At 39.8% G+C, this 12,196-nt stretch overlaps 1 protein-coding gene and 1 long non-coding RNA gene across 2 annotated transcripts in view; one reads left to right on the top strand and one right to left on the bottom strand.

Annotated features, from left to right (window-relative positions):
• LOC103372000 (high affinity immunoglobulin gamma Fc receptor I-like) overlaps nucleotides 1–6,819 on the bottom strand; it is a 7,922-nt gene extending 1,103 nt beyond the window's left edge. Inside the window, exons 1-5 of the mRNA XM_008301504.1 lie at nucleotides 6,485–6,819; nucleotides 5,588–5,851; nucleotides 4,768–5,016; nucleotides 3,179–3,295; nucleotides 902–973 (exon numbers count right to left, since the gene is read on the bottom strand). Of these exons, the coding sequence (XP_008299726.1) occupies nucleotides 902–973; nucleotides 3,179–3,295; nucleotides 4,768–5,016; nucleotides 5,588–5,851; nucleotides 6,485–6,626 (844 nt within the window). The 5' untranslated portion in view covers nucleotides 6,627–6,819. The remainder of the gene's footprint in view (nucleotides 1–901; nucleotides 974–3,178; nucleotides 3,296–4,767; nucleotides 5,017–5,587; nucleotides 5,852–6,484) is intronic.
• LOC103371999 (uncharacterized) lies at nucleotides 2,893–4,620 on the top strand. The gene is made up of 2 exons (XR_520972.1): nucleotides 2,893–3,087; nucleotides 3,196–4,620. It is a non-coding gene; the product is annotated as an uncharacterized LOC103371999 (long non-coding RNA).
• Nucleotides 6,820–12,196: the final 5,377 nt, after the last annotated feature.

Below are 12,196 nucleotides of genomic sequence, written 5' to 3'. Positions count from 1 at the left end.
GAAAAAACATGTTATTTAACTAAAAAACAAAATTGTCCAAGAACTTGATCCCAAGATAAAAATGATAATTTAATGATTTAGACACAATAAACACATTTTCATGGGTTGTATTGACAGAAAAAATGTGTTTAATAATTGCCTCAACTTAATATTGTGTGTAAATTAAACTCAGATTTCTGCGTTGGTTGTCTTAAAACTATAAATTCGAGTTGAGCTAACTTAATAAAAACACTTTTTTTTTCTTTCAGGATTTAAAGTCCCAACACTGGAGCAGCTTTATTTATTTATTTATTTATTTATTTTAATTCTTCAACCTTAAAACTGTTCGGCTGAAGTGCAGGCAGAGTTCATATCACAGGGAGGAGACGAGTAAAGAGACAGATTAGAGATGTAAGTAGTAAAATATCTATAATGTACATCCACTATGTGTCTCCAGTGTTGTTAGCAGCTGTCAGAAGAAAGAACTCAAAGAACAAATCAAAGCAATTCAATCCTTATCTCTTTCTGTTCTGTCGTCAGAGGATTTAAAATAGCTCTGAACTGTAGAAAGTTGTTATCTGATAGCAGTAAAAATAGAAACTCGGTCAGTGGGAGAACTGGTGTGACTCTGGAGTGTGTTTTAAATACTGTCACCGTGGCAACGGCTGGACCAATGAGAGCGCAGGAAGCTGCATGAGAAGGCGGGTTTTGGTTTCCAGACGTCAACAAAAGCACATGGCCCAACAGGAAGTTATGCAACAGAGTGGAAGGACTGAATCTGTGTGAAGGGAAACTCTAACAATCTGGTTCAGCTTCTAGTTCAAAGTCTCATGAGTGTCTGTGATTGTTTTTTTGTGACTCGTTTCTGTGAACCAGGCTGCTGAGGGACGGTCGGCTGAATGAGTGTTTGTGCTGCGTTCACCTCTGATCCTGTGAGCTTTGACCGGCGGCATGATGCTGACATCAGTGTAGGAGACGGCAGGGTCCACTTTACCTGCAAAACACAAGCCCTCAGTGGGATTTAAGAGGCCAAAGACAGAACAGCAGAAACCAGTGCATGAAGTAGTTTGGAGTCACTTGTAGGAAGAAAAGCTTGGAGGATGAAGTTTTTATATCAGTTAGTTTAAACATGTTAGTTTGTTCAATACTGTAAAACTAGAAACTATAAAACAAGTGTTTTTGTTGTCATAAACTCTGAATATTTAAAATCTACACATTTAACTTGATCAGACACTTAAAACAAAAACAAACAGTGAAATTTGAGGCTGTTTGAACAATAAAATCTGAGGAACTATTAAAGATAAAAACCTGAAATCTTCACTCTTATTTCTCATCATGTCCCTGATTCAGAATCTGCAGGATGACACAAGTTGATCAGATAATCCCTGATCGTGGCTCCGCTGTAAAAATGTTTCTCCAACATTGCACATTCACTGTCATTGGTTTTATGAAAAATGGGTCCATATGATTAACAACAATACACATTTTCTTTATTATATTTGGGGAACCATTTAAAAAGATTCAGACATTTGTTGCACATGTTGTGCTGCGACTTGTCAAACCTGCTCAATCAGTTATTAAAGTTCAAAGATTTTCATTTTTGCGACCAAGTTTTTCACATTTCAAACTATTCTACATGTTTAGTTTTATTGTGACCTGCAGCTACATGCGGTTCAGAAAACGTCACCAGTGGACTTCTGAATGATCGGGTTTGTTCTTTAATCTGGGCCTTTTCATGACAGCTTCAATGTGTTCCTCATATTTCAACCCATCTGAAGGTGCTTCTTGGTCCGACGACTGCGAACCGAAAGCTTCGCGTCGGCCCGTTTCTAAAGAACAGAAACGCTCCAGTGACGTTGAAACTTATCGAGAAACGCTGCAGTCACAGGTGTGTAGGAGGTGAAAGTCCCAGTTCTCCCAGTTCTTTTCAACGGACGTATTCATGCAGAGCTTTTAGAAAACAGTCTGTTCATTGTGAGGCTCAGAACAAAACTTTTAACAAAGACACATGACGTTCTGTCTCGTCTGGAGTCTGACCTGAATGTCAAAGACCTCCAAACAGGATCAGAGACATTCCACAGACTGTCCTTTGTTTAACAGAAACCAACATCGACTGCTTCAAGTCACAGGAAGTTTGATTCAACTGCAAAAAAGATGAGTAAATATCTGTATTTTTAGGCAACATTTGACAGAAAAATTACACAATTTTGCTCTTATTCAACAAAAAAATCATCATTTTAAAGATATTTGCTATTATTTGAAAAAGAAAAAAAAGGTATATAAGGATTAAAAGAAAGGAAATAAATTAATTTACTTACTAACTGTAAAAAAAAGAAAAAAAAAAGAAAAATCAGCATTTTTACAAATATTAATATTTTCTTATTTTACATTTTGTGACAATGGAATTATACTTTTTTAAAAATGTAATTATTAGATAAAACCTTGAAGTTGCAGACATTATTTAGGTGGGTTGCATATATACATAATAATGTCACATGAATTTAATAATGTGATTTTATTCTCTTTTACCCTCATTTATTTATTTACTTGTTTATGAATATTATTTGTTTATTATTCGTAGTGCTGTAGTTATTGTTACTATTAATATTACTGTTGTTTTAATGGTTTTATCCTCTATTTTATTTTCATTCTACTTGTTATTTTTGCTTTTATTTTTATTTAATGAGGCATTTTTGGCACTTCTGTTATTATATTCGTATCCACGAGTGCTTCTTGTGTTGGTTTAGGTTGTAAATCTTTCACCATGTTTCATGTTTTTTGCTTTTCTGGTCTTTTTTTTTTCTTTCTGCTAATTTTTCAGTCATTATTACTGATAATTAAACCTCAAATATTTTACAATATATGAATTTGTTTAGTTAAAATTAAATTTCAGATTAATTTAGCTTCATGGAATTGGCTTGATAACTTTGCTTTTCTTCACCTTGAGTTCAGGATTTCAACCTTCCTTCATTATCGCTCCAGACGGTTAAAACTGGAAACTAAAACATGTTATTGATTGTAGAGGACCAGCTGATTGGCCAAACTCAGCGTGGTTCGAACGTGATTTTGTTAGAAGTCGTCGTAACTCAAAAAGATGGATGCAGACTGGTGGGTTGCTTGATTGTTGTTTGTGAGTGAACCACAATAAACTTTCACTTTAGTCAAATGTCACATTTTATTGATGTGAAACCAGTCTGACCTTTGTGTTGTCTCCAGAGGCAGAGCAGCATCAGCAAGATCAGGAAGAGGAAGACGCCTACCACAGGAAGCAGAAGTAGTTCGAGGCGGTAGTCAGGCGATGGGGGATCGTCTGCTTCTAAACAAGAAAATACCACAAGTTGGCCTAAATGTAAACGATGAATCTGAACAGCTGCTCTGTGCTCTAATAATCCTTTATAATAGATGTGCTTTGTGCAGAGGAAGACGTCAGAAGAACCTGATCAATCAAACATTGAATAGTGTTTGAATCACTTATTCGTAGCCTGAAAGTGTGATGGCATTTTATTTATTTCTCGATGGGCACCTTCAAACTCTTTGGTTTGTTGTGGACACGTTTCACACGTCTCGGTTTCGTAGCCGTTCATCCGTCCTCCGTCTTTCTCGGTCGTTCACCATTTTGAAAACGTGGGTTCATGTAAAAACCTCGAAAAAAATGAATCAATGCGTGAAAGCCAGAAGTCGGCCGGAGATGATTAGCTGCAAGTTAATGTCGGGTTTATTTAATTTCTGCTCCACAGAAGAGAAATAAACTGTTATTGACGTACAAATCAGTCTTTTGAAAAACCTTCAAGAGCTCTTTGTTTGACGAATGAAAGAGACGCGTTGTTTGTTCATGAGGCGTGCTACTGAAACCCGAGTCGGAGGTGGCATCGAAAAATACTGTGTGGAATCTCTAACTGTGGTTTTGACTGCTCAGAATGTAATTATAAGAAGTCTGACTGGTCTCGTCGTAGTGTAACAGCGACGAGTCAAAGCGATGTTGTTGGTGTGTATACTTTTAATTCCAGGGAGTCAAACTCGGCCAATGAATGTTCAATTTTCAGGACCAGGAAGTATCTGATAAGTGGCGTCTACAGCTTTTATTCTGATCAGTTCCTGAGGTTTGCAAAGGGAGCATCATGCTAATTCCATGCTAACGTGCTGTTTTGTTGTGATCACTTAGAGGTGAAAGAGGGTTAATTTCTGGTCACTTTTTACCCAAACGTCCAGTCACAGTGAAGGAAGGCTCAGGGCCGATACCGACCACCTGTCTGGCTCTTCAACCACAAAATCTCACGAACCCACGTAGTTTCAGCTTTTCCCTTATCCAGGGCAGGAAGTCTATACCTTGTACCAACACTGACAACACAAACTGTGCCTGAATTTAGCAACACGTTAGACGTTGCTTCTAAAGTGCTTTCACGATAGCGTCTTCCATTTTCAGCCGGGCAAAACTTTGGTGGTTACATCCCCTCGAAGAGAAACTTCAAGAAAGGTTGGGGAGCCAATAAGACATGTACTAGCATTCAATTAGCCTCGAATCCGTCCAAATTCACGGAGCTACGAAAACCAAGAACTTTGTGAAGATGCACGCATTCAGATCCTAAATATGTCGACATCCTCATGACTCATATTTTTGATTAAATAAGCAAAAAAGACGAAGTTTGTGCATAAACTGTACTCAGTTCAACAAATATAAACTCAGCCAATTTGCTCCTTTTTGGAAAAAAAGCTAAACTTTGACTGAACTGTTTAACTTTGGCCAGAAAACGCTGCTGCTAGAAAACGCTCCTTAAAGCTGCAGCTCACCTCTGACAAGCAGCCAGCTGCTCGGTGAGTCTCCACCTCCGGACATGTTGCACCTGTAGAGTCCTTCATCAGACTTGGAAACATTTGTGATGGTGAAGTTTCCCGTAGAGCTGCTCCCAATCAGAAGCTCGTCTTTGTAGAAATCAGCCGTCAGACTGGAGGACGAGCTCGTCTTGTGTCTGCAGCGAAGAGTCACAGCTTCTCCCTCCATCACTGGACGGGCTGGACTCTCCAGAATCACAGAATCAGCTGGAAGACACACAAGTTCTGTCAGCCTGGTGCCGTTTGCACTCTTCCTGGTTTGAGTGATAAATGTGTCAAAAGTGCTTTTCACACCTCCCCATATCACACGAGATTGCTTTGCAGGTGTAAAAGTCGTGTTTGAGGCGAGCGGCGACGTATGAAACACTGACGGACAACTTCAAAGGCTGAGAAGCGTTTGTAGCCGACTTCAGCTGATGGTGCACATTCTCACACCTTTACAGCGCTGCACCAACACAGCTGAGCCAAGCATGAAATCAAAGACGCTGGATTCTGTCCAGCCTCTGCACTGCAGACAAATCGAGTAAAAGGACCCGAAAATCCAAGAAAAAGTGTGCAGAGAGCCGTACTTTTGACACCAGCTGAATAACTGGCTGGCAGCATCAACTGAAATGAGTCATTTTCATGTTTAAATGCAAACCGCAGAGTGTTAACAGCCACACTATTTGTGGCGCTTTCACAACATCCTGCTTTAACACTCTCAGCTGGGCCACACATAGTTCACAGGAAGATTTAACTGAATTATTTGATCTACAGTTAGAAGTTTGTCTGAACAAACCTGTCACAGTGATGCTGACGGTGTCGCTGCACTCCCCGGCTCCAGACTCACACCAGTAAACTCCACTGTCTGATGGGAAAAGGTCGTCGATTACGCAGCCAAATTCAGGTATTTCTGTCCCGTATGTGGGACACTTTTGGTTTACGTTTATGGATGTGTTCCTCATCACCGTCCACCCAGAAGAGCTTCCCTGCTGTTCACAGCTCAGAGAGATGGACTCCAACTGGAAGAACTGGGATCTGTCCGGAAGAACCGTCAGAGACGCTGCAAGAAAACGAGAAGTTCATTTTTTGTTATGAATGCACTTGCAGAAAGGAATGACCAGGAACTTTTGGCTGATGTGCAGAAGCTCAGCAAGTCTTCTACAGATTTTGTCGTTGTATTGATTGGAAACAAAAGTCCGTCTGTTTCAGGCTGCTGTGAAGTTATTCTGTTGAGTTTATATTCCACTTGTCTGAAGCATCAAAAGCTAGCAGCAGCTGCAGGGAGCTACTCCTTACAGGACAGCAGATACACTCAAACCATCACAAGCTGCCTGCGATCAAGGAGCAAACCAACATGTTCATGACAAAGTTGCATCACCCAGATAACAAGTTCGGCCTCGTCTTGGCGTTGCACGATAAGAATCTGATCGTGACGCAGAACAGACTGCTCCTGCAGTGAACTGGAGGATTTACATTTCGTTTTTTGCATATGTACTCAACTTAACCTGCAGCAAGTATGTTCAATATCATCAAGTATCGTCAGAACAGAGGAAACCGCCGAGACTGCTAAATACGATGACCGACGGTTGCTGGTGTGTCGTGGCGTCAGAACTGAGAAACAACCTAAAGCTGAACATTTTTAAACCGGCCAAGGTGTCAAAGCAGCGTCCTGCAGAAACACCCTCGTACTCACCCACCACGGCGCACAGCGCTGCTATCTCCATGCTGCTGATGCACAGGCTGACTGAGCGGCTGGTGAACTGGGGGGCTGCATCACATCTACATTCTGAGTGTGTCACTGAGGCCACAGCTTCCTGCTCCAGGTACAAACACATGACGAGTTTGTTTGTGTAGCGTTTCTACAGGGAGGGTTTTCAACACCTCAAATGTCAGAAGACTCTGGCCTCCTTGAACTTCCTTTGTTTAGTTTTTTAAAAAATTCTTATTATGAATAGAACGCATGATTCTTCCTGTTCACATGAAGCCTTTACGCATTTTGAAGTGTGCAACTATTCATAGTCACCAGTGGCTGAAACACGAGTTTGGTCCAAGTTAAGGGTTCAAACTACCAGAATGTGGCATCGAACCTGATGAAAGAGTCTTCTGAGTCTAAGGGGGGAAAAAAAAGGCTCGTATAGTTTAGTTAAGGCAACAAGAACATGTCTGTAGATGTTTACGTTCTTCATAAACTGATCTGGGTTTCCACAGGATCTGAAGAGTATTTTAAAAACGTTTACTCCATCTCAAGTTAAGGTTTTAAAAGTGTTTCATGTTCTTAAACTTTTTTTTATTCTCCTTTCATAAAATCAAATAGCTGCACAACATAATCTTTGTAACTGCTGTTTTGGTGTCACTTAGCTGTCACTGTTAACGTCAACGTGTTCCTTTACGCTCTTTATCGTTGAGTTTGAGTCAGACAGGAAATGCAAGCTACATGTCCAACACCTCGCTACTAGCAAGCTAGCGTTAGCTTGTCACCTCAAAATAGACAAATTTCATTTTAACCCTGAGACCCTTTTCTGCCATCTGAGGGTCTCAGCTTCATGTTGTCCTGAGAAATGAGGGTCAAATGGTCAGTACCCTTGTTTACTGTGGTTCCACAAGAAGATGGAGGAAACCTGTATTCTCGACATACATGCATTGCTGTATTGTCGACCAGCTGTAGTACCTGGTTGTTCCACCAGGTGGAGCCTCTTACTGTTTAATGCTGTAGAGACCAGAGGAGGTGGTCACTTGGACTACAGGCAGTTCATGATGGTGAGCAGAGAGGATTGTGGGGGTTTAGCGAGCAACAGGCACCATGATAAAGACTTCTTTGACCTCCGGCCACAGACCACGTCTCCTGAATGATGTTTCTTATCACAACTTCAGCTCTCTCACACTGACACATACATGACAGTGGATGCAAACAAATTAACTGGCTTAGACTGGTGCCAGTATGATCAATTCAAATGCTATGATTGTCCCTGATCTTGAAACTTGAGGTCGACTCAGGACATTGGTCCTTATAAATGAACCCTGGCAAGAAAGACAGGATGGATCAGGATCCGACAGAAGTGATTCTGGTAGATCAATCGTAGCAGCTGGACTAGCTTGAGTTCCTTGAAGACGTTCCACCTCTCATCCAAGAGGTGCTCCCCCTGCTAGGTGACCTAGTCATAATAGACCCTAACGAACCCCTTTGTGGCAAGGGGAGCACGAACAACCTACATAATGAAGGGGAGGAGCAACAAACCCCCAAATGAAACCGAAGCTCAGGTGTTAATGGCTCCTTCAGATATCAGTATCTGGAACTCCCCACTAGTCAGTCAGAACTGATGAAGCCTCTTGGACGAGAGGTGGAACGTCTTCAAGGAACTCAAGCAAGTCCAGCTGCTACGATTCATCCACCAGAATAACCACAACCAGACATCCAAACAGAAGGTCAAACTGTGAGCTTTTCTTCACACAGAGTCGCCGTTTATCAGCTGCAGTTGCATTTAATTAAAGAAAATCAGAAACTGCACAGATTCCTCTGAATGTGGAAAACAACAAAAACAAAAGATTGTTCTATTTGTAAAACAACAACAAAAAAAAACATTAGTATAGCACCAAACAGTCTCTGTTTGAAATCATATCTTCTTTCTGTTTCTACATTGTTGTTATTGAGTCAGAGCTTTAGTTACAGGACTGTTGTTCTCACTTTGACCAGCAGGGGGTTTTTGAACAATCACTCAGTGGGCATGAAGCTTTCTGTCACGTGAGATCTTTATCAGGGGGAAACTGTGTTCATTTTCACTTCTGGTTATACATTGAATATAAAAAGGGGGTTGTCCAGACTGGCTGAGACTTGACTTCAGTGTCTATTGCAGCTTGTTGGCACAGTTCTGTTGATGACTCATCAGCTGATAGAGGAATTATGTATTCATCATACACCACAAAACAGAAACATTACTAACCACAAACCTTATCGATCAGACTGGGAGCCCTCATTTGACTGCAGCATGACTGTAAAAGCAGAACTCATAAAAACAAACATGTCAGCACATGTTCTGTCTGACTGGTCAGGTGAAGTCCAGTGTCTGCAGAGATGATTTAGAACCTGGTTTGAGTTCAGCGCATCAACAACTCTTCTCAGAACTCTCCAGGGTTTGTACCGTGATGCACCTCCCAGAACAGAAGAACACAGTTTCACAGATTCTTGTTCTTTTAACGGGTCGACCGAAGACCATCTTCATCTCATCTTCAGTCTAGCTGCTGATTGTGCTCTCAGAAATGAAAATGGTTCCTCAGAAGGTTCCCTGGTTCTTCGAGGTGCCCTCACCAATTAAAGAACCTCCTCTCCTGTGGTTCTTTAAAGCACTCAAGGTTCTTCGTTCATCATACTGGAGCTATCTGGAGGTTGATTGTTCTCTCAAGTAGTCGACTGTCCATCAGTTTCCCAAACAACCGTCCAGAACCCAAACTATGAAACATGTTCTAAAGGAAGGAACCCAGAAATGCTGCAAATTCCTACATTTAACAGTTCATCCATTAACGTGTCTGTTTCTTGATTATTTGTTTGGAACCACACGTTAGCTGAAGGTTTTCAGGTTCTATGTTCCCCCCTCACAGGGACTGATTTGGTGTTAAATGACATTTTGAAGAAAAATATAAAATAGAAATCTATCTTATCAACAATATCAAAAAAGGAAGAAGGAAAAAATGGTGTCAAATACGTATAGTTTTTTACAAACAATTGTCGGATAATTCCTTTGACATAAAGAGAAAGTGGGAATTAGAGGCGAACATCATTATTGAAGATGAGGAATGGAACAAGACATGTGAACATGGCCATAAAGTCACTAACAGTCCCAGATGGAAAGAATTTGATTGGAAGGTTATGATAAGATTCTTTACTCCCTCTATCACATTCAGTTTTGATAAAAACAAATCAAATCTATGTTGGAGAAACTCTAAATATATTGGAGATGATTTTGGGACTGCCCCCATTTTGGTGTGGGGTTCTGGGTGAAATCCAGATCATGTTCTAGGGTATTTTTTCTTTTCAGAGGTGATTCACTGTATAACAGGGGGTGTCCTCCAGGCAGGATCTATGCAAAACATATATTAAATTGATACAAATTCTACAATTAGTGGCAAGAAAAATGATGAAGTCTTGGCTCAAAGTCCAACCCCCTACACTTGAGCAACAGCAAGAGGGTCTGAAAAAAACATAATTCATGGAGACAATTACAGCTGAGCTTCACCTGGTCAGTTCAGTGATCTTTGGGCTTTGGTAATTAATCACTTTGGCTGGATTAAGTAAAATGATAAGTGTGTGCTTGTGAAGGAAGGTCATTTGCATTTTTGTTGTTCCACTGTTCCTTTTGTTATTTTGTGGGATGTTTAGATTGAAGATTGAAGATCTGTATTGGGATGCCTTTAATTGTGCTGCAGTGCCGAGACGCCTTTGTTTATGTTATATTTTGTTCTTATTTGTTTAAAAGAAACAGAGAAGTGTAAATTATGATGCGCGTTTTCTTAAATAAAATGTTAAAATCAGAAAAACCTGACTGAAGTTGGGCTGCAAGGTGGTGCAGTTGGTAGAACTGTTGCCTCGCAGCAAGAAGGTCGCTGGTTCACGTCCCGGTGGGGGCACCAGGAGTCTCCATGTTCTCCCCGTGCAGCGTGGGTTCTCTCTGGGTTCTCCGGCTTCCTTCAGTATCGGCTTGTAAATGATTAATTCCTTTGTTCCCTCTGGCTGCTGCTGGTGTTTCCTTATTGCAGTTATTTGTGGAAGTTTTTACTGACTTCTTATTTATCTGTAACGTAAAGTCTGTGGGGAGACTGGAGCTGCAGGTTTTGTTTTCGTTCTGTAAAGACGCTTTGTGTTGTATCAAAGGCTCTTGAATGATTGATTGTGATGGAAATTTACCCAACAGCCCAGTTTTAATGTTTGTCTCTTTGGTTATTTCCAGAAGTAAAATCTTGGCCAGAAGCCACACGAACAATAAACACAGACTCACTGTTGGCCTTGAAAGACTTAAAAATACAAAATACTCATCATATATGGAGAAATACATAATTATGGATGGAAAAATTAACAACAACAGATTTTAAACAGTAAAAACAGTTGGAGAAACTGAACCGGGACAACAGGAAACTATTATATTCTCCACAATCTGATGAGTGAAAGGACAGATTTATAATAAAACTCTGCTATAGTCATGCTTACATGAAGGAGAAAACAAGAAATAATACAGTTACAGGTGCAGTTATAATTGAATGAGTGTTTCATTATAAAATAGTCGTAATTAACTCTAAACTAAAGTATAATCCTCTAATGAAGGAAACAATGTTAAACAGTGTAATATGATTAAACATCTGAGCTCATACCTTATCAGCTCACTGACACAGAACAGTCTAGAAAACTCTCCTACACACTCTTGTTTTTTGTCACAGTGAACTATAGAAAATGTCAAACTCATGACCACATCAGGCTGCTTACCAGCTGATTTCAAAACAAATATCATCTCAATCATATGATCATTGAGAAATAAAACACGTTTTCTGTGTAATTCTGTTTTTGAGGAGCCAAAGAACATTTAAGAAGAACAAACTGATTTATTAAAAGAACAAATCCTGAGAAGTCACAGACAAGAAATCACATTTAACGTTCAGTTTATTGCATTTATCAATTCAACCCTCATGACAACAGTTTCATAACAGCAGTCATTCTTTTCTGCTGCTTTATTCTTCGTTTTCTTTGTTGATTATGAATATTTAATTTGAAGGCGTTGCTTTGGACTCTGGGCTCTCGTGTGTCTCTCTGACCTTTTATCAGCTAAAATATGACTGAATTGATAGAAAATAATCAACATGATGTCAGTCATTAATGATCCACCCAGCACTACATCACATAGTTAGAAGTCATGTGATTACATCAGTAATGTGATTACATCAGTAATGTGATTACATCAGTCATGTGATTACATCAGTAATGACAGAGCAGATTTTTGTGCACCATGAACACAGAGACATTTGAAAACACTGTGACACTGCAACTTTATTCTTCTCTGGGTCTCCTGGGGGCTGGTTGGTTGTCGAAAGGTTTCCCAAACTTTCCTCTGATTGTTTTGGACCCGATGGTACTTTTAATATGACTGATGAACTGTCTTCCTTTCTGATTTAAAAACAGGGATTTACCGTGATTTTTGTAATTGAAAGTGAGACTTTTTTTCTTCTTTTTTTTTTTTTGATAGATAGATGTTTTATTTAGAATCCATTTTTTAACACAAATTTTATTTTATCGATGTAAAACTGGACTTAAATTACAAGAAAATTAACTTAATAAAGCAGAATGGAGAATCTCTCCATATAAACAATAACCGTTTCTTAGCAACCGCTGTGACGTAGAGAAACCCAGCCAATAATAATGTTCCAT

The sequence above is a fragment of the Stegastes partitus genome, unplaced genomic scaffold, assembly GCF_000690725.1.
Source record: "Stegastes partitus isolate 25-593 unplaced genomic scaffold, Stegastes_partitus-1.0.2 Scaffold1679, whole genome shotgun sequence".
NCBI lineage: Eukaryota > Metazoa > Chordata > Actinopteri > Pomacentridae > Stegastes > Stegastes partitus.
Note: the sequence above shows the minus strand (reverse complement) of the source record. Positions and strands in the feature narration are given on the sequence as shown.